The 24,897-nt window shown below is 49.3% G+C and overlaps 1 protein-coding gene across 4 annotated transcripts in view; it reads left to right on the top strand.

The window, feature by feature from the left end:
* The first annotated feature begins 5,735 nt into the window (after positions 1-5,735).
* The window catches only part of NCOA5 (nuclear receptor coactivator 5), a 28,220-nt gene continuing 9,058 nt past the window's right edge, over positions 5,736-24,897 (top strand). The window contains exons 1-5 of one of the 4 annotated variants that reach the window (XM_075916198.1): positions 5,736-5,968; positions 15,137-15,323; positions 15,872-15,979; positions 20,609-20,675; positions 24,255-24,749. In XM_075916198.1, the coding sequence (XP_075772313.1) occupies positions 15,161-15,323; positions 15,872-15,979; positions 20,609-20,675; positions 24,255-24,749 (833 nt within the window). In that variant the 5' untranslated portion in view covers positions 5,736-5,968; positions 15,137-15,160. Of the gene's footprint in view, positions 5,969-15,136; positions 15,324-15,871; positions 15,980-20,576; positions 20,676-24,254; positions 24,750-24,897 lie in introns of all 4 variants that reach the window. The other 3 variants (XM_075916199.1, XM_075916200.1, XM_075916201.1) reach the window with 3 other exon arrangements.

Here is a 24,897-nt window from a genome sequence, read left to right as displayed (position 1 = left end):
TTGCTGCAGCCGGGCTCCGTCAGCAAGGCCGCCCCGTCCCGCAGGCCTTGGGCTCCGGGTTCTCCCGCCCTGGAGGCAGAGATTCCAGCCAGCGCTCTGGCTAACGCGCCGGGGCGGGGAACTGGCACTTTGACAAGCCCTGCCGAGAGCCGCGGAGGGGCTGGCTGCCTGGGCTGTATCCAGTAGCCCTTTACCGGCCAGATCCGAGAGGCCCTGAGGGAGAGATTCTCAGAAGGAGCCCACTGACTCCCCACAGGGCCTCCCCCATGGGGGGTGGCCTGGCCCACCCCACCCGTCCGTCGCTACCCTCGCCCTCTTCCCACTAAGAACCCAGAGGAGACCCACTTTTCCTTGGACACAGACATCGTAGAAACACTGGGCTGCGTCTAGACTGGCAGGATTTTCCGCAAATGCTTTTAACGGAAAAGTTTTCCATGAAAAGCATTAGCGGAAAAGAGGGTACGTCTACACTACAGCGCTAGTTCGAACTAACTTAGTTCGAATTAGTTAATTCGAACTAAGCTAGTTCGAACTAACGCATCTAGAACTAAAAACTAGTTCGAACTAGCGTTTTGCTAGTTCGAACTAGTAAGTCCACATTGAGTGGACTCTGAACAGGGCTTAAGGATGGCCGGAAGCAGTGTCGGCAGGGCATAAAAGGAGGACTTAGAGCATGGAGATGCTGTCTCAGGCTAGCCGAGGGCTGCGCTTAAAGGGTCCCGACCCCCACCCCGGACACACAGTTCTAAGGGGTGCCCCGCTTGCAAAGAAGTTCTGGCTTGGAGTGCCCTGAGTGCCCACACTGGGCACATCACACCACTCGGCCATCAGCCCGGCTGCACTTGCCGCAGGCTGCCATCTGGGGAGAGGGAGTAATTGGGGGGCTGCAGGAGAGCTTCCACCCCCAGAAGCCCGCAGAGCCAGCCCAGTCCTCCCCATCGGGGGCTCGTTACCCCATTCCTCCCTCACCTCCTTCCACTTACCCTTCCCTAGCCCCCCTTCTTATTGATGTACAAAATAAAGATAACGTTTCTTCCAACATTGACTCTGTCTTTATTGAAAAAAACTGGGGGAGACTGGGAAAAGGAGGTGGGAGAGGGGAAGAGAGAGGCTGGGAGAGGGGAGGCAACTAACATGATCAGGGGTTGGGAACAGGTCCCAGATGAAGAAAGGCTACAGAGACTGGGACTGTTCAGCTTAGAAAAGAGGAGACGGAGAGGGGACAGGAGATAGAGGTCTCTAAAGCAGGGGTTGGGTGGAGAGGGTGCATTCAGAAAAGTTCTTCCTGAGTTCCCATAAAGAAGGACTAGAGGACACCAAAGGAAAGGAATGGTAGCAGGCTTGAAACTAGTAAGAGAAAGTTGTTGTTCTTGACAAAGCAAATAGTTAACCTGTGGAACTCCTTGCTGCAGGAGGCTGTGAAGGCTACAACTAGAACAGAGTTGAGAAGGGAAGTGAGATAAAGTCATGGAGGTTGGGGCCATGGAGTCCTATTAGCCAGAGGGTAGGAGTGGTGTCCCTGCCCAAAGTTTGTGGAAGGCTGGAGAGGGATGGCACGAGACAAATGGCTTGGTCACTGTCTTCGGTCCATCCCCTCCAGGGTCCCTAGGGTTGGCCGCTGTCGGCAGACAGGCTACTGGGCTAGATGGACCTTTGGTCTGACCCAGGACGGCCATTGTAAGCTCAGGGCTCAGTGTCGGGGGTCTCAGTGGACCCCCTTGATTTTCATGCACACCTGGTCCTGGGTGGCCAGGCTGGCAGCTCTCCTGCCCTAGACGGCCACTTTCCTGTGCCTAGTGCGGAGATCGTGGACGAGGTCCACGATGTCCGCACTAGCCCAGGAAGGTGCCCGCCTCTTGCGGTCCAGGGCAAGCTCCCGGGAGCCGCCAGCCTGGTCCCGGCAAGAGGGGGTGGGCTGGGGGCATCGGGTGGGTGGCTCTGTGCCGTGCCAGGTGCAGGGTCTGCTAGCTGGGTGCTGGCAGGCTTGCACCTGGCACGGGCACCGTAGCCAGCCCGTGCCCCTTTAAGGGATGCGGGGCCGGGAGGGGGGCATAGAGTTTCCCTGGTGTTGGCCAGAGTGGCCACCAGGGAAACCTGGGGAGGGCTAGCCTCCCACTAGTTCGAACTAAAGGGCTACACAGCCCTTAGTTCGAACTAGCTAGTTCGAACTAGGCGTTAGTCCTCGTAAAATGAGGTTTACCTAGTTCGAACTAAGCGCTCCGCTAGTTCGATTCAAATTCGAACTAGCGGAGCGCTAGTGTAGCACCTATTAAAGTTAGTTCGAACTAACGTCCGTTAGTTCGAACTAACTTTGTAGTGTAGACATACCCAGAGTGTCTAGATTGGCAGGACGTGTTTCTCCAAAAGCACTTTTTGTGGAACAGCGTCCCTGCCAATCTAGACGCGCTTTTCCGCAAAAGAGCCTCGATCGCCATTTTCGCCATCGGGGCTTTTTTGCGCAAAACAAACCTGAGCTGCCTACACTGGCCCTTTTGCCCGAGCGGGGAGCAGCACGGCATTTCCGCAAGAAGCCCTGATTTCTTACAGTAGGCAGTCAGTGCTCTTGCGGAAATTCAAGCGGCCAGTGTAGACAGCTGGTAAGTTTTTCTGCAAAAGCAGCTGCTTTTGCGGAAAAACTTGCCAGTCTAAACACAGCCTAGGGTGAAGAAAATGGTGTGAACTGCTTAACAGAACGTTCTCTTTTAACTGTTCACCTGTTTATCCCCAGAGTAACTCTGGCAGGGTACGTCTACACTACAGCGCTAATTCGAACTGAAGGGGAGGGGTTGCGGGGGGTGGGGATGATGGGGGAGGGGATGGGTGCAGGGAGGGTGACGGGAGGGGAGGGGTTGCGGGGGGTGGGGATGATGGGGGAGGGGATGGGGCAGGGGAGGGGTGACGGGAGGGGAGGGGTTGCGGGGGGTGGGGATGATGGGGGAGGGGATGGGGGCAGGGGAGGGGTGACGGGAGGGGAGGGGTTGCGGGGGGGGATGATGGGGGAGGGGCTGGGGGCAGGGGAGGGGTGACGGGAGGGGAGGGGTTGCGGGGGGGGGATGATGGGGGAGGGGATGGGTGCAGGGGAGGGGTGACGGGAGGGGAGGGGTTGCGGGGGGGGGATGATGGGGGAGGGGATGGGGGCAGGGGAGGGGTGACGGGAGGGGAGGGGTTGCGGGGGGGGATGACGGGGGAGGGGCTGGGGGCAGGGGAGGGGTGACGGGAGGGGAGGGGTTGCGGGGGGGATGATGGGGGGGGGCTGGGGGCAGGGGAGGGGTGACGGGAGGGGTTGCGGGGGGGGGATGATGGGGGAGGGGCTGGGGGCAGGGGAGTGGTGACGGGAGGGGAGGGGTTGCGGGGGGGGATGATGGGGGAGGGGCTGGGGGCAGGGGAGGGGTGACGGGAGGGGTTGCGGGGGGGGGATGATGGGGGAGGGGCTGGGGGCAGGGGAGGGGTGACGGGAGGGGAGGGGTTGCGGGGGGGGGGATGACGGGGGAGGGGCTGGGGGCAGGGGAGGGGTGACGGGAGGGGAGGGGTTGCGGGGGGGATGATGGGGGGGGGCTGGGGGCAGGGGAGGGGTGACGGGAGGGGTTGCGGGGGGGGATGATGGGGGAGGGGCTGGGGGCAGGGGAGTGGTGACGGGAGGGGAGGGGTTGCGGGGGGGGGATGATGGGGGAGGGGCTGGGGGCAGGGGAGGGGTGACGGGAGGGGTTGCGGGGGGGGATGATGGGGGAGGGGCTGGGGGCAGGGGAGTGGTGACGGGAGGGGAGGGGTTGCGGGGGGGGATGATGGGGGAGGGGCTGGGGGCAGGGGAGGGGTGACGGGAGGGGAGGGGTTGCGGGGGGGGGATGACGGGGGAGGGGCGGGGGGCAGGGGAGGGGTGACGGGAGGGGAGGGGTTGCGGGGGGGTGGGAATGATGGGGGAGGGGCTGGGGGCAGGGGAGGGGTGACGGGAGGGGAGGGGTTGCGGGGGGGGGATGATGGGGGAGGGGATGGGTGCAGGGGAGGGGTGATGGGAGGGGAGGGGTTGCGGGGGGGGGATGATGGGGGAGGGGATGGGTGCAGGGGAGGGGTGACGGGAGGGGAGGGGTTGCGGGTGGGGGGATGATGGGGGAGGGGATGGGTGCAGGGGAGGGGTGACGGGAGGGGAGGGGTTGCGGGGGGGGATGACGGGGGAGGGGATGGGTGCAGGGGAGGGGTGACGGGAGGGTAGGGGTTGCGGGGGGGGGGATGACGGGGGAGGGGCTGGGGGCAGGGGAGGGGTGACGGGAGGGGAGGGGTTGCGGGGGGTGGGGATGATGGGGGAGGGGCTGGGGGCGGGGGAGGGGTGACGGGAGGGGAGGGGTTGCGGGGGGGATGATGGGGGAGGGGCTGGGGGCGGGGGAGGGGTGACGGGAGGGGAGGGGTTGCGGGGGGGATGATGGGGGAGGGGCTGGGGGCGGGGGAGGGGTGACGGGAGGGGAGGGGTTGCGGGGGGGATGATGGGGGAGGGGCTGGGGGCGGGGGAGGGGTGACGGGAGGGGAGGGGTTGCGGGGGGGATGATGGGGGAGGGGCTGGGGGCGGGGGAGGGGTGACGGGAGGGGAGGGGTTGCGGGGGGGATGATGGGGGAGGGGCTGGGGGCGGGGGAGGGGTGACGGGAGGGGAGGGGTTGCGGGGGGGATGATGGGGGAGGGGCTGGGGGCGGGGGAGGGGTGACGGGAGGGGAGGGGTTGCGGGGGGGATGATGGGGGAGGGGCTGGGGGCGGGGGAGGGGTGACGGGAGGGGAGGGGTTGCGGGGGGGATGATGGGGGAGGGGCTGGGGGCGGGGGAGGGGTGACGGGAGGGGAGGGGTTGCGGGGGGGATGATGGGGGAGGGGCTGGGGGCGGGGGAGGGGTGACGGGAGGGGAGGGGTTGCGGGGGGGATGATGGGGGAGGGGCTGGGGGCGGGGGAGGGGTGACGGGAGGGGAGGGGTTGCGGGGGGGATGATGGGGGAGGGGCTGGGGGCGGGTGACGGGAGGGGAGGGGTTGCGGGGGGGATGATGGGGGAGGGGCTGGGGGCAGGGGAGTGGTGACGGGAGGGGAGGGGTTGCGGGGGGGATGATGGGGGAGGGGCGGGGGGGGTGACGGGAGGGGAGGGGTTGCGGGGGGGATGATGGGGGAGGGGCGGGGGAGGGGTGACGGGAGGGGAGGGGTTGCGGGGGGGGATGACGGGGGAGGGGCTGGGGGCAGGGGAGGGGTGACGGGAGGGGAGGGGTTGCGGGGGGGATGATGGGGGAGGGGCTGGGGGCAGGGGAGGGGTGACGGGAGGGGAGGGGTTGCGGGGGGGGATGATGTGGGAGGGGCTGGGGGCAGGGGAGGGGTGACGGGAGGGGAGGGGTTGCGGGGGGGGATGATGGGGGAGGGGCTGGGGGCAGGGGAGGGGTGACGGGAGGGGAGGGGGTGATGGGGGAGGGGCTGGGGGCAGGGGAGGGGTGACGGGAGGGGAGGGGTTGCGGGGGGTGGGGATGATGGGGGAAGGGCTGGGGGCGGGGGAGGGGTGACGGGAGGGGAGGGGTTGCGAGGTGGGGGAGGGGGAGTTGCGGGGGGGGAGGGGCTAGAGGGGGACCCCGGGGGGGGGGGGGCCGGGCCGGGGGACGCTGCTGCCGCCGCTGGCAGGCGCCCCGCGGAGTGACTACGAGTCCCAGCATTCCCCGGGGCTGCGTGCCGCACGCACGGGGCTGCCGCGTTGCATGCTGGGATCTCGAGCGGGCTGCCATTTCGTCGCTGCCCCCACTGCCGCGGCCTCTGCTGTCATGGCGGGCGCGGCACGTGACCGTCTCCGGGGCCCGCCGTAAATCGCGGCGCTGTCGCACTTCCGCCCTCCCCCCGTTACGGCACGCGCAGCGCCTCGCCGTGCGGTACGACGGCGGTTGGGCGGGTCGGTTGGCGCCTTTGTCCTCGCGGCGGAGCTGGGCGGCGGCCTGAGGCGGAGAGCGGGCCCCGGAGCCACGGTACGTGCCGGGGGTGGGCGAGGGGCCGCGGGGCCTGCGCTCCCTCGGCCGGGGCCGCCCCTGCCGGGCGGGCGGGCGCGGGCCTGGCGGCTGAGGCGGCCGCGGGGCCGCAACGCGCGTGCGCAAGCGCCGCTGCCTGGAGGCGGGAGCCGCCGGGCCCGGGAGCGCGCGGCGCGCGGCCGCGTCTGTTCGGCGAATAAAGGCTTCGGCCGCGGTGTGCGTGTGTCTGCCTTGCGCGGGCCGGGCGGCGCGACTCGCCGTGGGGCCCCCGTCCTGCCCGGGCCTGATCTACCGCCTCCGCCTGCTCCGGGCCTCAGAGCCCGCCCGGGGTTTCATAGCCCCCTCAGCCCCACCGCAGGGGCTTTGCGCGCCCCGTGGGTGAGAGTCTCAGTGTCAGTGCAAGTGAGAGGACCCTGCTCGCCACTGCTCCCCAGTGCTCCCCACTGCTCGCCACTGCTCGCCTCCTTTTGCCTGGTCTGACCCAGTGTCTTCCCCCAGAGCCAGGCCCCCCCGCCCAAGCTCTGCCCTCCCACGGCGCCAGGCACCCCGCCCTCCCGTTCCTTTCCCGGAGCCAGGCCCCAGAGTACCTGTTCCCGCCACCTGGCCCTTCCTCGGTGGCTTGTCTGCGCGGAGTGAGCGGCCCGCCAGTGCCAGGCTCGCCCCGTGGGTTGTGCACTCAGACCTCAGCCCCGTGGGAACCACCCCCCAGAGTGGCGCCCGGGACAGCTGCCCCCTCTCTCCCCACCACTGATGTGGGGGCATCCTTTGAAGCAAAGCTTATTGTGCCACTTCACCGCCTTATAGTTCCTCTCTGCAGCGTCCGGAGGAAGGAGTGATAGGGATGCATTGTACTGAGCTGCTGACCTGGGTGGGTGTAATGCGCACCTCCAAGGTTCAGCCTCCCTCCCTGCTGGGAAAACAAACTAGGAGAGGTGGCTGTGGAAGTGATTTTTTTTTTTTCTCCCTGCCCAAACCCACCCCGCTCCCCAACTTGGAACTGCCCTAGATCTCACTGGAGCCACCGCAGCCACGTGCCTGTCCCACCAGCACTGGGGCGTGTGTGCGGAGTGGCTGTTAACGTCCAGGCGCACGGCTCTGAACGTTCAATTTGACAGGCACATGCCACTGCCCCATTCCTGATCCTCTTTGCAGGACAAAATCTCAGACATTTTTTGCCCCATTTCACTTGTGTTGATGCACCCCCCCAGACTTCTCTCAAGTTCCCCTAAGGGTATGTGTACCACTGGTTGAGAAACACTGGTCTGACCTAAAGCTAGCTATCTGCTAATTTTTTTGTGAGTGTATCATAAAGTTTCAACTCTAGTGGAGGAAAGTGGCTTCGGCTTGTGCCCCTTATCAGCACTGGAACGTCTTCCTCTGACTATTGAGTGCTGGTCTACACTATCCGGGAGAACAGTCTAAGGACTCTGAGCTGTGCAACTTCAGCTATGTGAATAGCATAGCTGAAGTTGACTGACTTAGATCTCTTCACTGCGGAGTGTCAACTCCCCTTGTACTTCTTATTGAGGTGGACTAGAGCAATTGGTGGTTGATTTATCATGTCTACTAGGTCCAGCTGGTCGCATAGACATATTCTGAGACTCTCCTTTAGCTTCCCTTAACTGGATTCTTAGAAGGAAGTTGAATAGGGGAAATTATTGTCCTGCAGCTTTATCGCAGCGGCTGGGACACACCTCCTTTCTGATGGTAATATTGTGAACTTACCTATGCCTTCAACTAAGAAGGTAAGGGCTGAAAACAGTGAATAGTCTCACATTCAAGCCCTATGCTAGCTACTTTTTGGGCTTGCAGATTTCAAAGGTTACTTGAAGGGGGAAAAAAAGAGAATCTTTTTATTGCTGACTCATGATGTACTGTAGAAAGAATAGGGTTTTTCATCTTAAAGATTTTCTATGTGAACTTTACATTAGGAATAAAGAACCCTTCCAGATTGTTTTTCCTGTAGAACTGTGAACACATGGAGATTTGTGGGGTTTGGCAGCTCAAGAGACTGAAATATGGACAGTTGAGTAGGGGGAAGAATTTTTATGTTGACCATTTAAAGCTCTTTTTTTACACCTGTTTAAAATTCTGAAAACACAAGAATAATTCATTATTTACAGCGCCTACATCTTCAATTAATGATTGCCTATATTCAATCTTCCTATAAAGACAGGATGCTCTATATGTGGTGTTTCTAATATTTAAGGTAAACTAGGGGGTTGCTCGCTATGCTGGCCACTCCACCTCTCTCAGCCACTTTGCAGCCAGAGAGCATGATGATGTCATTGCACAGCAGGAAAAACTTTTAAATTAATATAATATATATAGAGAGAGAGAGAGGGAGAGAAAATGAACTGTCCTTTCAGGCATTTTTATATACATTCTAAAGAAGTAAAAATTGGTGCACATATTCTTTTTGCAGTTCGCTTTGAAATGTGTAAATCATGGGGTGAGTCACCTCAAATCTGTCGAGGGCCATACACGAGAAGCAAAAAAACCCCCCCCCAAAAACCCATTTATGTGGCTCCTGACTGAGAAGGAGAAAGATGCTCCACACATTTCCCTTGCACACTTGAGCCTGGGGGGGGGGGGGGGGGAGTCTAGTAGATTATGTGTTCCAGCCTCAGGTTGGGGGCAGAAAGGGGGAGTTAGGGCACTAGCACAGGCTCCCCAGTTCTGGGAGGGATCATGAGCCTTGGAGGCCAGATCCAGGCAAGCCAAGGGGAACATCTGTCCCCCGGGCCTGAGGTTCCCCACCCCAGTGTCAATGAAAACTATCGTTACCAGCCTTTCAATCTTACTATGAACATGGGTGTAAATTATCTTCAAAAAAGATCCCTTTATTACAAATCCTGGAGTGATTTTGTGACAAGACAATTCTAGGTTTTTTTTCCATTGGCAAAATTATATGGCAGTAGAAAAAACTGTGCAAATCCATTTTATTTGAAGAAATCTAATTTGCTTATCCGGAGGCTACTCTCCGAAGAAAACTACACTGGTGTTAGTAATTATGGGATTAGTCAAACTATGACTCATAAAATCCTTTTACACTTACTTATTGGCATGTTCAAAATAGTTTTTCCAAGTAACTTGCTTAATTTACTCTCCTTCTCCCCCAAAATTAACCCCCCCCCCCCGCCTCCCCCATCATCCCAGCAAAAAACTCCATTCTTTACTCCTACTATATCTTTAAGCATGTTCTCAGTTTTTTGCTTTAGGGTTTTACTGATCTTATTTTAACCTAAAACTTGTAAGTTGTGATGGCTTCAGTAGCTGTCTTTAGAGTCAAAGAGTTTAATGCCAGAAAGGACCACCAGATCATATAGTCTGAACTTCTGTATATCACAGGCCTCCAATACTACCAGGCTGGATAAAATTTAACAATTTTAGTTGAAAATGAAAAAACAAACAAACTGTATTTCAATTGGATTTTTGAGTTTAAATGATATTTTTTTTAAATTAAACTTAAAATGTAATTTGAAATTAATACTATAATTTCTTATAACATTTAAATAAATATATTGAATCTATGAACAGTTATTAAAACTTGGCGTTAAAAGCTGCTTTTTACATAGAGAATTGGGAGGGCAAGTTTTACAAATATGGCACAATAAATTTTTACGAATATGGCAATACATTTTTAGGTCAAATTTTACAAATATGGCACAATAGGTCATACTGTATTAAGGACTTGTTTAATAAAATCAATTTTATATGCTTTGTGCATTTAATTAAATTCCAGTTATTCTGATCCTGCTGGACACAAATTAATGAGCAATAAGTTAATCTTGTAAATTTATATATTCATCAAGGTGTGTTTGATTTGAATCGTGATTTAAATCACTAGTCAGGAAGACACGATTTAATCACGGTTTTCTACATAAAGGTACATTCTTTTTGGTTGTTATAATAATATATAATCTTCGCAACTCAGGTAAATGTAGGTTTCATTTTTAGAAAGTACACACTATATATTTTTAAACTGATTTATTTTGAAGACTTTTCAGATTAGTTTTAAAGTTATATCAGAAAATTGATTGATTATTTCATTTACCAAAGAGAATTGAAGCAGATATTAAGTCATTGGGGAGGTGAACTATCTCCAATTCAATAGTTTAATCATTACTATTTGGAGGATTTGTTTGACGTGATATATTAAGAGAACATCACCAGACAGACATTTAGATTGTTGTTTTTGTTAAATAAAACATGTATTCTGGATTTTTTTTCCAACAGCAAACACATAATATTTTAACAAAGCAAGCAATGTGATTTTCTTGACTTGAGTTAAACATTCAGGGTTTGTTTGTTTTTTTTAAATCAGGTTTGTTTTTGTTAAAATTGTTTTTAACTAAAATAGTGAAATGAAATATTTAAAAAAACAACAGATCGATTGTCAGCTAGGTCAGCATGAGACACTTAAAATATTGGCGTCTGCAGCTCACTTAGTTGTCTTTACCTTTATTTTCCTGTCTGTTCATAATCTGGAAAAGGAAAAACAAGCTTTCCTTCTTTTTCATGTCCCAAACTATTTAATTTGGAGTTAATTAGTCCAAGGAAGAAAATATTCTTTCTAGACTAGCAGAAGCGGCCACTGCTGTTAAAAATGAGATTATCGCTTCAACAGTCTCTGAATCCAAGTGCTTAAGTGACTTCCAGTTCACCAGTGTGACTGTCTATAAAACGTCATCAGCAAACATATATGGTTCACCCTTTGCTCTGAAGTTTATTATAGTTGGCAATATGGAGGGATGATTGCTGGATGCCTGTATCATAGCCAACTCTGCTTCTTTGACAGTTAAGGTTTGACCCTGGAACAAGGTATTGAGAATATTTGCAAGAAAATGAGCTGGAAATAGTGCTTGTCCCGTTCACTTTTTAATGCTCGTAACTCAACTTTGTCATTGCATATTTCTCTTTTTTAAGATCTCAGTCGTTTCCTTCCAAACTTCAATGAGGTCAACAGTAAACCAGAGATTTCCCTGAATTTTGTTTAAAGCTACGGAAATAGGCTTCAGGGTACTCAGCATGCATTTGATATTTCTCTTAAGGCCAGTGTTGAGAACTTTGGCTGTAACAGTGCCATCTATTTCTTCACAGTTTTGTTCAAACTTTCATCAGACTAGGCCAGTTCTTGATGTAGTGCCCAAAACAATCCACTACTGAGTTCCATCACATATCTTGTGGGAGAGAGAGCTTGGTTCCTCCCACTTTTTTCAGAGCAACTGCTCAGGATTATTGTGGACATTGCTCCCATCGAGACTCAGGTTAACAATTTTAACCTCTAGACTTTTTGCACACGCCTCAATTTCTTTTTCATACACTTTATCCAGCAGTTTGCCTGCGACATCTGCTCTGTTGGGTGAACTGCTCTATTGGGTGAACTGTATCTTAATTAGGGATGTCAACAAGTAGTCAACTAGATAATTAACTGATAAGCCTAGGCTTAACAGTTAATCTTTTTCACTACTTGCATTCCCTCCCCCCCCACTGCCTCTGATGGGGTGGAGCAGGAGCCGGTGCTGATTACAAGCTGGTTCCCCCCAGCACCTACTCTGTTGTGTGTGTCGTCCGTGTCTCCCCCCCCCCCGCTGCACTGCTGCCTCAATTAGAGCAGCAGCAGGGCAATAAGGGAGGCTGCTTCAGGAGATGTGGAGCAGCCTCTATCTGCAGGGAGCCTGGGCCTGCTGCAGGCAGAGGCTGCTTCGTGGTAGCAACCCCTGTCCCCGGGGGCTCTGAGCTCCCTGCAGACAGAGGCTGCTCCGCATCCTGCGGAGCAGCCTCTGTCCATGGAGAGCTTGGACCCCCCCCCACACACACACACACACACAGGCAGGGGCTGCTGCCGCCCCACACGGCTGCCTCTGTGTATCAGAGGCAGCAGCGCGGGCTTCTGGCCCACAAAGGGAGCTGGTTTTTTAAATGGCTCCCCTCGCAGACCAGCTCCTCCTGCCATCCCACACTGCTGCCTCTGATACAGAGACAACAGTGCAGAGTGGAAGGGGGCTCCCAGAGTGTGGGGCCGGGAGTGCACTGGCTGCCAGCCCCGCCCCTGGGGACTATCAAATAGTCATGTAACCGCAAAGATTTAATGCGGTTACACAACCTTTTTTTACCCGAGATCTAACATCCCTAATCTTAATGACTGAACCATGTTAATGAAGTGTGGGTTCTCAATTATATGGAAAGGAGAGTTTGTTGAATAAACAAACCTGGCAATTGTTTTTATCAATAGCCTCTTTTTGTAATCACAAACTTTTCTATGGTTGCTTCTAGATGATGGAGACTTTTTTCTTTTTACTATTGTGGCTGTGTGTGACATACATGATGAACATTATCAGTGGTAGATAACTCTGAAACTGTAGAATATGATTGTGGTTTTGAAGATAGATAGAATGAGAATTTAAGAATAGTCCAGAAGGAATACAGGCACACCTTAAGAAAGAAGTATGAAAATAAAACTTTACCAACCTGAAGATCCTGCATGTTCAGACATGTTCCTTTCATCTTTATGAAAAGGAACTAGCGATATAATAATATAGTCAATTAACCGATAAGCAAAAGCTTATAGGTTAATGCTATAGACTACATTCATTTCCCTCTTCCTCTCTCCCTGCCAGTAAATTTAGCAGCAGGCTGGCTCAGTCCTGGCTTGCAACGGCTCTGGGACTTACCCCTGCTGCAGCTCTGCATTTAAAGTGTATTAGGAGCTGGGTAGGCAGGCAACCCAGCTCAGTCCTGGCTCACGCTAAGTCCGGGACCCACCCCTGTTTCAGCTGTGCATTTCAAGCGTATTAAGGGGCAGGTAGGTGGCCCGGCTCAGTTCTGGCTCACGCTGGGTCTGGGAGCTCGGACCCCCCACTAGACAGGGACTACTGCCACCTCACGCTGCTTTCTCTTTCTCGGAAGCAACAGCACAAGGCAACAGGCAGCTGGTCCACAAGAGGAGTTGGTTTTTAAACTCTCTCCCCTCATGGACCAGCTCCCGCCTGGCATCTTGTGCTGCTGCCTCTGATACAGTGGCTTCTGGCCCTGCCCTCGGGGACTATCGAATAGTCAACTAGCGGATAAAATTTCATGAGGTTACTCGACTATTCAATTAGCCGATATTTAATATCCCGAGAGAGAACACTTCTCATGATTTTGGTTCATTCAGACAACCAGACCTTGCATTTCTTTGTTGCACTGTTTGCATCTTGCATGCATGCCTGTCTTACTCTTTGGTAGAGGAACTGCATTAAAATATTCCCAAACTGGGTTTCTCTTACAGCCTGCTGCTATTATAGGTTTTCCTTCCTCGTGAGAGAATGGTATAGTAGATCTCAAATCAATGAAGGCTACACTCAGAAAGGCCTCAGGACTTCTGGAATATGCTGCTTAAACAGTTTCACTTTTATTTCTGCTGCCTCTCCCTCCCTTCTCACATTCATCTCCAGACTACTCCTTGTCCGGTTCTACTCCACCCCCAACGTTCTTCTATTCATTAAACTTTCTGAAACTTTGTACCTTTACAGAGAGGTGTGCATCGTGTACATTGACTCAGTGTGCACAAATTTGCAGGGGGACAATAGTGTTGAGGTCTGTTTCTCACCTCTTATGTATTATTTATTTCAAAACATTTTTGCTGTTTACAAGCATGTTATCTGTGGAGGCACAAACCCACAGTTTGAGAACTGCAAAACTGAACATCTCTGGTATCTTCTGCACTGAGTCCCATTGGGTAGCTAGAAAGATTAACTTAATCATCTGTACAGAAGCCTCTGGAACTCCATGATACTGGATCCCTAATCCATGAACTCTTGGAACTTCTCTTAAACATTACATGAATATGTTGTCTCCTACTATAGAATTACAATGTATAATCCCTATTCCATTATGAGGTATCTTTGAGCTATAGTGTATCTTAATTAAAACTATATTTAGACAAGTTTGTTCCTCAAGGATTTTATCAAAAAAGTCCTATTTCAATATTTAAAAATGAGTTTTGATTTTAAAAAAGCATTGATTTTTATCCACCCTGATATTCACCATTTCTGAGCAAACTGAAAAAGCACAGTTAATTAAGATTCTGAAAATATCAGTCTTAATTGCTTAATGTACACTTAATATTGTTATAGTATACCCACCTAGGTAGCAAAAAGGTATACAAAATCTGATATAAAGGCTCTTTTAGTTGTAAATCAGCATGTTTTAATGATTTATATCAACCAATGTAAGTGTACTTTTTTAGTAAATAACTCAGGTACAGATGGAAAAGTTGATTAACATGGAGCTTTCCATTTGGTGATTTTAAATTACCTTGATTTAAATCAGTCTACTCTGATCCACATACTGACTCAACAGGTGATTAGCCCCCCGGAGATGTTGCTGGTATTTCTAGATTTGTCTACAGAAAAGAAGATTTATAAAAATCTACTGTTGATATCACTGCCGGAGAAGATGAATAAATGGGGAGTAGTGTAGCCCAGCTTCAGTAGGAGCTGACTTTTTGCTGGGGAGCAGATTGGGACATAGGAGTTGCCCCTCAGTGTTGGTTTGAATGGGAAATCAGATTTTCCCTTATTGGAGCATTTTGGTTAAATGATTCAATTACTGTCCATTAAAAAAAATCTTTTGAATGAATTCACCTTAGATTTTTGAAAATCTTTTTTCATGCCAGTGTCTCATTATACATTGCTGCTATCAAGATGTCTATTTCCCGTTTATTATTTCAGTATTTAAAAGTCTTTACCAATATACTGAATACTTAGAGGCTACAATAGTGGACCTGTAGAAAAGCCTAAAGATATTTACTCACTAATTAGATTTACTGATTAGGATGTTCCTGTATGAAATGACTGTTTTATTTTCTTTCATTTGGAATTAAACTTATGAAAACATACTCTTACAGTGATCAATCATGGATTTCAAATTCAGAGTTTGGGCTGGAATTTTCCTTTTTAGCAGGACATGAAGATCAAACCCAATGCACAGCACAACGTAAGATACAGTTTTCTGCCAAACTTCAAATCATCTGTGTAAGGATTTCTCTTGAACTCAGCTTGCTTAAAGCAGACCTTGTTGACCTCTAGTCTGCAAGCATGTTAACTTTAACCTTGTTCCAATGTAATTGTAATTGTCATGGATGTGAAATGATATGCATGGCCATTTTTCTTTTTTGCGAAGAGTTGCATTTGGAACGAAAACAAAATGGCTCGAGGACGCACGAGCAATAGCATCAAACAGAGCGACTTCACTAACAGCACCAATCCACAGGATTTAGAGAGAAGACTTTTTGTCGGCAATTTGCCCACAGACCACATGACTCGTGAAGAAATGGAAGAGATATTTTCAAAATATGGCAAAATCAGGGGTTAGTATTTTATTTTGTTATGGCTGGGAAATCAGTCAGAAACTTAATTTTCATGCTACATCTGATGATAAAGGTGACAGTGAAAAAAGTGACCTTTGGTGACATTTTTCTTTATCTGCATTTTCAATGAAAATTAACTTTCGTTAGTACAACTGAAGCTTGAGACATGTTAGAGCTATGGCAGTTTGTTTTATCCTTTTGGGTTTGCAGTATGGTTCTAGACAAACAAGTCTATCCTTTCTAGGGCTCTTGTATTCTCTTAATTGGAGGTTGGTCACTTTAGTGCCTTTTGGTCACTGTCTTGTCAGAAGAAGTCGGGCTGTTATATAGTATTTCATAATTGCCTTAGCAACATTTTCCCATTTTGGTAAACTCTCCTTTGTTTTGGTCCTGGTTAACTTATTGGAGTGTTCCTATCAAGCTTGGATAGATGTTCTTGGGTAAAGTCCCTTTGTCTGTTCAGCCCTGTGGGGTTTATATAATGGCCTGCATGTGGTAGTACTGTCCCTTAGTTGTAACTGGTCTTGCCCTGCTATTAATTTTTCCAGCCCTCAGCATGTTCCATGGCTATGGGTTCGTGCAGTATGAACGTCTAGAAGACGTCCAGGCCGCTCTGGACGGTGAGAAGGGTCGCCTTTATAAAGGGTATAGATTAGGTAAGGAAAACTGCTCCATGCTACTCATACTGATGCCAGCATGCATTTGGGTAGAAAGAGGAATTCTTAAAAATCCATGGAAAGACCGTTGTGTGAAACCTGCCTTGAATATTAGTCTACATTTGTTTTTAGGCACTTTATTTTTTGAGTTCTTTGCTCTAGTCTTGTTTGTGATACAGTAACTGCTCTGTTCCCTCTTGATATTTTGGTGGTCTCCACATTTATTTTCCTGTATTGTTTCATATTTAAATAGAAATATAGGGATATGTAAGTAGTTGGTACTAAACCAACGAAACCTGAGTGTTCTCTATCCCTTACTGAACTTTATTTTTTTCATCTTGACAGATAAAGGGAATTGATCACATAACTGAAAGTTAGTCTGGTTGCTTAGGTGAAAGTGATTGTGACTTGACTATAGTGTGTGCAAATAGAATAAATGAATATAAAGTAGGGATGTAGAAGTGTAACTGTTAATGGTTAACTGATAAGCCTGCACTGTTACCATTATGTTACACTCAGGCTGGCTGCAGGCGGGAGCTGGTGTGCGCTGGTAGCCAACTGCCACCTCATGCTGCTACCACTGATACAGAAGCAGCAGCGTGGGGGGCAGCAGCTAGCTCCCCAGGAGTGTGGTTTCAGGCAGGAGCCAGTGTGCCAGGAGCTGGCTTAAAAGCCGGCTCCCGGTGCATGTCATTTCCCAGGAAACTAATTACTGCCCTGCGTTGCAGGTGTGTGTAACCACTGAAAATTTCAGTGATTACACAGTTACCCTATTACCTGCTTTTTATCATTCCTAATTGAAAGTATTTTGGTACTTTAAAAAGGCCAGCTTCACAAAGCAGAGAACAATTGTGAGTAAGGATGTAAAGGAGCAGTCATTTGGCTAACTGTGCATCGACTACACGAGTAGTCAGTTAGCGGAGCCACTCTGTAGAGCCGCAGTGGGGGTAGCTCCTGGAGTTGGCATTGCAGCTCTGCATTTTAAATGTAGTAATTGCTCGGCAGCACTCACTACATTTAAAATGCAGAGGTGCAGTGGTTCTGGACTGCTGAGAGCCAGGACTTAGAAGCCCTTGTTTGCAACAGCCAGGGCTGGCCACGGACAGGTGCTACTGCTGGAGCAGGAGCTGCTTCGTGACAGCAGCCCCCACCTGTGGGGAGGCCTAGCTCCTCACTGGGATCCCCGCGAATGGGCTGCTGCTGGACCAGACTTAATCTGCCACAGGCAGAAGCTCCTTTGTGGCAACTTCTCAAATCCCCTCCTCCCTGGAGATGGTTCTGGGGGGAGCCAGCTTTTAAACCAACTTCCCCCCAACACCAGCTCCTGTTCTCCCTCCTCCATTTGCTGCCTCTCATACTGAGGCAGTAGGTAGGGAGGGATCAAGTACTGACTCGATAAGCTTAGCCTTTTTGGGTAGTCTAGTACTCAACTACTTGCTTACATCCCTACAATTGAGTCAGGTCAGCTGAGAGAGAAAATTTAAACAGAAAAATGTGAATTAAAATTGGTGAAGGAAGCAAGAGAATACAAGGAGAAAACTGTGGCCATCAGAGTTAAGGACCCTAAAGAGAGTTGAAGGATATTAGGAATGAAAGGAACTCTTGACAGTGGCATTGGCCTGTTACTAAATGGAAACGATAAGTTGTCAGTTATGCAAAAAAGGCAGCCCAGGTGTTCAATAAATATTTCTGTTCTGTATTTTGGCCGAGGCACTCTTTAAACCATTAATGTTGATTTTTTGACATCTTGGGAAACTAGAAAGGTTCCAGAAGAAAAAGAATACTATACCAATATTTAAAAGGTGTAAGTGGGGTGACCAGACTCCATTATAAGCCTGTCAGCTGACAGTGATCCAGGCAAAATAATGGAACAATCAGTATGAGTTTATGGAAGATAGATCTTGTCAAACTAGTTGATTTTTTTGATGAGATTACAAGTTTGGTGGATAAATGCAGTAATGTTTATGTAATAGCAATTGTAGTAAGAAACTAGAATAATAATCAATATGGCATATTATGGATAAGTTTACTTGCAAAAAATGGATTGCTTGGTAAACTGGGCATAAGCAAACAATGTAAGGTCATCTAGGAACAAAGATTTAAGGCTGTATTTATAGGAGGGGGATTCTCTATCCTGGAAAGCAATTACTCTGAAAAAGATTTGGGGGCTCATGGGTAATCAGATGAATAGTCTCCTAGTGTATGGCTAAAAGGGCTAATGCAGTCTCTAGGGGAATATTGAGTTGGCGTTAGGAAATTAGCATTATCTCTGTATTCGGCATTGGTGACCCCTTCTGGAATACTGGGTACAGTTCTAGTGTCCACGCTTCCGATATTGAAGGTTTAGAGAAGAGGCAGTAGAATGATGAAGGGCTTGGGAATCATACCTTTTGTTAAGGTTAAAAGAGCTCAGTTTAATTAGCTTAAAGAGAAAGTCATGAGGTGACGACCGCACAGCCTGTGTAAATACACCTACATAAAGAATAGAAATTTGATAGAGGTATCTTCAGTCTAGTAGCCAAAGGTATAACAAGATCGTTGGCTGGAGGATGAAACTAGACACATTTAGACTAGAAATAAGGGTTAGATTTTTAACAGTGAAAATTAACCATTCTGACAGTTTACCAAAAGTTGGTGGACTCTTCATCACTGGGCATTTTTAAATCAAGATCTATTTTAGAAAAATTTGCTGTGCTGTAGTGCAACCACAACTGTTGTATTTGAAAGCAGGAATCAAGTCAAGAACATCCGATGGCCTGTGTTGTGCATCAGGTCAGACTAGATGATCACAATGGTTCCTTCTGGCCTTAAAATCTACGAAAACCTTACAAAACAAAAGACTTCAATTTTCTTTTGGAAAAAGTGTCTTTTGAATGTTAAATATTTAATTTGTAAATGCTGATGACACGAAATAAAATGTTCTTGAAAACTGTTCATTTTTCAGAACAGAAGAGTCCTTTGAGTAAATCCTTTTTTTAATGCATGTCTATTTTGAAGACTTAGAAAATATTAAACCAAGGAAGCAGTGTTGCACTGAAAGGGTTACATCTGGTAAAATAATATCCTGTAGTGAAAAGTCAAAATGCAGTGAAAACAGGACTACGTTAGATGTACATTTCTGTGCACTAAAGCTGAATGTCAGGAACAATAGGGACCTCAAAAAACCAAACCGTAAAATCCCATTTTTGCATTGCACTGAAACACTTTCACAAATACACTGAAACTCCTTTAATTGTCTCCTTGATAAATAGATTTGTTCAGAGAATAAATGTTCAACATATCTCAAGGTAAATACAGTAGAAAGTTGCCCTGTTAAATAGACAAAACACCCATTCATTTCTTAACCCAGTGAAATGGTCTTAAATAATATCCTGTGAGTCTCTGTGCCACACACATGTTTCTTGGATCACCGCTACTTAATGCACAAATGGTATTTGCCTTTTCATTCATTGTCAAAACATCCCTTGTTTACAATAAGAATGAAGATTGAATTTAGCATCTTTGTTTTTCTTGCTGAATTTCAGTCAAAGCTTGAGAAATTAAGGTAGATAGTAAAACCACTAAGTTTCTGCTTACAGAACTCTACATACACTGTTTTATTTATTTTTCAGTTGCAGGAAAATTGAAAACTATACATAATATTTAAATACTTGCTGTAATCATAACTGTTAGTTACACTGTTAACTCCGCAAACAAGTGATGTGTAGCATTTGGTTGGTTTCCTTTTTTTAAAGGTTCTCATGCTTGAGAACAGAGTGCCCTAAACCAAGCATTACTTTGGAGTGGTTTTGTTCTTTCCCGCTTTCAGATAACCTCGTCATCTCTCTGCTACTATTGATGTTTTCATCGTTTCTCTCCAGTTTAATATTATCAGCCTTGTGGCTCCCCAGTTCTCTTGTGTGTTCCACTCTGAACGCTTCAAGGAACATTTTCAGTGCCGTTACTAAGACATTATTTCTAAGACACAATTTTCAAATTTCTGATCTGTTGCATTTATTTGCATTACATCGGCCTGATGGTGTTATGACTGCATGAAGTTCACTTCATGGGGTAGTTTTACTTGAAGTCCCCTGGATCCTTCTGACTCAGTGGTGGAGATTGTGCAATATGATGTCACAACAGTCCCCTGGAAGTCAATTGAACTTGTTTTTGAGAGCCCTTGGGTCCTTTTCCAGAAGGATGGCAGCATGTTCCATTGAACAAGACGCTTTGAATTTTGAGATGAAGTGTATTAGCCCAATGGCTTTCCATTTATGAAGGATTGTCTGACTCTTTACTTTTTCTCCTGAAATCCATGGAGCTGCATGCTGTTGGTCCACAGACTACAGGAGAAAGAGGTGGTATTCTCTTATGGGACAGGGGGTCTGGACATGGGTGTAAACGTGATAAAGGGGTAGAATTTCCTACAAACTGTCCTTTTAGCTGAAAATCACAGTAATCCATGACCAATTCATTGCATTGTATTATCTTAATTTAATAAAAATAATCAGTGACAATGCCTCTTGGCTGAATGGATTTCCTTGCACCATATGGTTGTCTTTGAACTTTCATTGCTTTAATTTAAAATGTGCTGACAATCTTTTTTTTTATTCCATAGCATTGAACAGATGGGTTGATTATTCTTTTCAGATATTAATAAAGCAGCGGAAAGAAGAAATATGAATAAGGCTTCATCAAGGTCCAGCCCAGCACGAAGGTAAAGTACCTGGAAGCAGTGAGTTATACTAGGAAGGACAGGCTTTAGGGTGAGCCCTCCTTCCTCTGCTAAATGTCTAGTTTTCTTCCCTCACCACCACCATCTCCCCAACAGAATGGAGACACTCGAGTGAACAGCCAGAAGGAGGCCGTCCCTTCCATGTGTGAAGGGCCTCACTGGTTCTCACAGCTCAGGAGGCACAAGGGAAACCTGGTGTTTGCTCCTGGGACTCCAACTGGATGCTGCATTTTGCAGCATCGGTTGTGTGAAATGTTGGGGAAGGATAAACTGCTGTTTGTTCCTGATTCTTAAGTGTCAGAGACACAAGGCTTCTCTAGAGAATACCATGGGTATGTAGCATTCACCGCACCGCACTGCAGAGAACACCAGCACTTCGCTTCTGATGTCGAATGCTTCCAGTGCTAACAGGAGCCTGAAAAGTGATGATGCAGACAGTGCACACTGCAGGGAGAAAGCTTCCCTGTGCGCACTATCCTTTCTGCACGGGCACTTGTATAATATCATCTTTCTCGGCACAGTTACATTGGGAATACAGGGCACCTGCCTGCTTTTCCCATGCGTTCCTCCCCAGAAAATAGGCCCTATGCGTACAGTTCCTGTGTGTCCCTCTTCTTGTGCAGTCATTCAGCAGATTGAGAAGAGACCCATGAATTAACTACGTTGCATGTCCATGTTTTGCTATGGCATGTGGGTGAACACTGCAGTTACATTCTGACGCAGTATGAGTCTTCTCTGGCTACCTCTCAGAGCTGTGTACGCACAGGGAGAAATGTCCATGTTGCCACAGAGAACTGTATGACTACTACATGCAACTAGTCGCAAGCATTCATGTTTCACAGCTGCACTGCAAAATGATCATGTCTGTCTGTAGCTATTTCATGTCCCTGTACATACCGATACAGTGGGCGACAGGTGGCCACTGTTTGTGGCCGCATCCAGTTACGGGGTATGCCAGCAGGTACCGAGAGCATACCTGTTTGTGTGACTGACTGTGGGTCAACACTATCTTCAGTTACACTAGAGGTCTTGGGCAAATATGTTCCTTCCTGGACCTCGCAGCAGGAGTAAGAAGCATATGGGGCTTCCCATGTAAATCCTGCATGTCTGGTGATTCAGAACTCAGACAGATACTGTAAATGTGCTGCCTTTATTCTGCAGCGCACAGTGGATCTGTAGCGCCCATTGCCACTTGGCATCAGGCACTAATGCAGCAACAAGCAAGTACAGGCCAGTGCTTCTGGGCATTGGGCAATGCTACAGGAGCATATGAAAGCAAAGGCCAATGCCACTGGGCATCGGGGCTCGGGCGATGGCGCCGGAGCATACTCGAGCACAGACCAATGCCTCTGGGCATTGGGGCTCGGGCGATGGCGCCGGAGCATACGCGAGCACAGGCCAATGCCTCTGGGCATCGGGGTTCGGGCGATGGCGCAGAAGCATACGTGAGCACAAGCTGATGCCGCTGGGCTGCGGCACAGTAGCGCAAGCAGATTCACGCATGCTGATGCCATGGGCATCAGGCAATGCCACAGGAGCGCAAGCGGAGGCTGATGGCACAAGAGCGCAAGCAGATTTATGGAGGCCAATGCCTTGGGCATCAGGTGAGCAGCAGTGCGCAAGCAACAACTAATGCCATGTGTGAGTGTTTGCATCACTGAGGGCAAACCACTGTTGAGCATCCCTGTACGCGATGTTTCGTTCCCGATAATGGATGTGGCCTGTATACCTACTTAGATAACAGAGTGGGAATTAATACAATATGCAATGCAATAATGTTGCTGTCTTGGGTGCTTGTATTGTAGTCTACCCTATGGTTTACAGCAGGATATGGGACACTCTGTACCTATGTCGAACTACTGTAAATCCCAGGTGGATGCAGCAGTATCTGCTCTGGATTTTCTGCAGCTCACAAATGAGGATACAGAATGTTTTTCCTCTTGGTATACTGCAGGATGAATAGGAATGCTGTGTTCAGCATCCCTGATCAAGTGTGTGACTACACTGCAGATGATAGGTGAGGATATGCATTGTATCTTGTCTCTAAAGCAGATGGGGAAACAGTTTCCCTGATACCGAAGATGGTCACATTATAGGACACGTTCAAATATGGTGCATCTTCTCATCTATCACAGGGAGACTGCCTCCCTGGTGCAGATACATTCTGATCACTGATCGTGCTCTATATGTTACCTGTGGGTAAAACAGTAGTTCATTACAGGATACTCCCTGTAAGACCACAGGGAATACTGCATATCCTTTGGATGCAAATGGCGGGTGACCAGCGGTCAAAGTGATCACGTGGAATCCACATAACTTTCTCACTGCTCAGAGAAGAGGGGCATAGGAAAGTAATCATCAGCTGGGTTTGGTAGGTATCAATCAATCAACCTGGTATCAAAGCCTGAATCTCTAGCTGGCTACTCTTGAGACTAACTCTCCAACTGATTCCAAAATGAACCTCAGCACCATAGAACTTACTGGAGGGACTTGCCTTTGGCTGGCTGTGAAAGCATGTTCCATGCCTCGTTCACGAACTAGACTAGTTAGCTGAGGGAAGTTTAGCAATCAGAAGTGTTAAAGTTGATTGAGATTTTAACCAAGTGTTTCTCTTCCCACAATCGTAAGTGTCCTGCAGGTGTTAGCCATATGGGAGAAGCGCAGCACTTCCATTCCTAAGGTGTACTGTGTATGTGTGGCTTAGAGTGGATTGAAGGCTATGCTAGCTCTGGAAAACAGAGCACTGTTTGGAAAACAGATTCTATTTTGGAAAAGAGAAGGCATGCAATCTTTCACCTCTTTCTGTGCCTTACTGAAGACGGCATGCTGCTTTACTGCAGTTAAGTCTGAGTGAAAGGAGTCATTCAGGTACCGTTGGGAATCATTATCCTGCTGGCAATACAGTCTTGGCTCGAGTTAGTAGTGTGCTAACACGGGGCATCATGCAGTCATGCTGATTTCCTTCAGGGACATCTCTTCACTGCAGTGCCCACTAGACAGAATCCAGCCACACGAGCTTCATGGTCACAACATACATTTTCATCAACATGATAATATTGATGGGATTGCTTCAGGAATGCTGCTCGCCTTTTTCAGTTGGCGAATAGAATCGGTCCCTTTGAGCTTTAACTCTAGTATCCCAGTGGATGGGAAGACATGGCATCTGGGGCTCTGTGTTTCAGAAAACTGGTAACCAAATGTTTTGCTTGAAAATCTTCACTGCTTGGGAGGCCTGAGACCATGGAATGATTATTTTTTGTCTTCCTGCCCTTGTTTTGCACAGACAACCTGGCACTTCTAGTGGTGGCTCAGATAGGGTGTTTGGAGCTTCTTGGGCTATGCAAGGTATTTGAATACAAAACCTTTTCAAAATGCCTTGACACAGCCGTTTGGACTTGTCTCTGTGGTGGTGTTGTGGCAGGATTAGTAGGGGAGGATTCACCTGCTGAGCGAAAGGTTTCTGTGGCCACACAAGGTAAGAGGTCTAGGGCTGACAATACTCATGTGGTTTGGTTTGTGGGTTTTTTTGGTCTAATGGCATTTCCTTGGTACTTTCCTCAGAGAGCAGTATGCGTATGGAGATGGCCGAGATGCAAGACGCGATCGCTCTCCTATCCGGGGGAGCCCACGAAGAGAGCCCAGGGATGGTAGAAATGGCCGAGATTCCAGAGATGGTCGAGATATGCGAAGCAGAGATGTACGTGATCCCAGAGATGCTAGAGACCACAGGGACCCGAGAGACCTGCGCGAGCCCCGGGACATGAGGGACCCGAGAGACCTGCGCGAGCCCCGAGACATGAGGGACCCGAGAGACCTGCGCGAGCCCCGGGACATGAGGGACCCGAGAGACCTGCGTGAGCCCCGGGACATGAGGGACCCGAGAGACCTGCGTGAGCCCCGGGACATGAGGGACCCGAGAGACCTGCGCGAGCCCCGGGACATGAGGGACCCGAGAGAGCTGCGCGAGCCTCGTGATGCTAGAGACCTCCGTGACCCAAGGGATCCTGTGTATGAACGATACCGGGATGTAAGGGAGCCACGGGACCCTGAGTACAGGTATCTTCTTATACTGGGATTGGAGCTCTAGTGATTTGTTGCCTCGCTTGTGGTGATGGTACTAAATTGAGGCCTTGTTGGTCCCCTCACAGCTTGTGGAATCTGGTCATCAGAGGGATAGCCAGGTCCATATTTCAATTAGCAGCCT

Source organism: Pelodiscus sinensis, unplaced genomic scaffold (assembly GCF_049634645.1).
Source record: "Pelodiscus sinensis isolate JC-2024 unplaced genomic scaffold, ASM4963464v1 ctg98, whole genome shotgun sequence".
Classification (NCBI taxonomy): domain Eukaryota; kingdom Metazoa; phylum Chordata; order Testudines; family Trionychidae; genus Pelodiscus; species Pelodiscus sinensis.
Note: the sequence above shows the minus strand (reverse complement) of the source record. Positions and strands in the feature narration are given on the sequence as shown.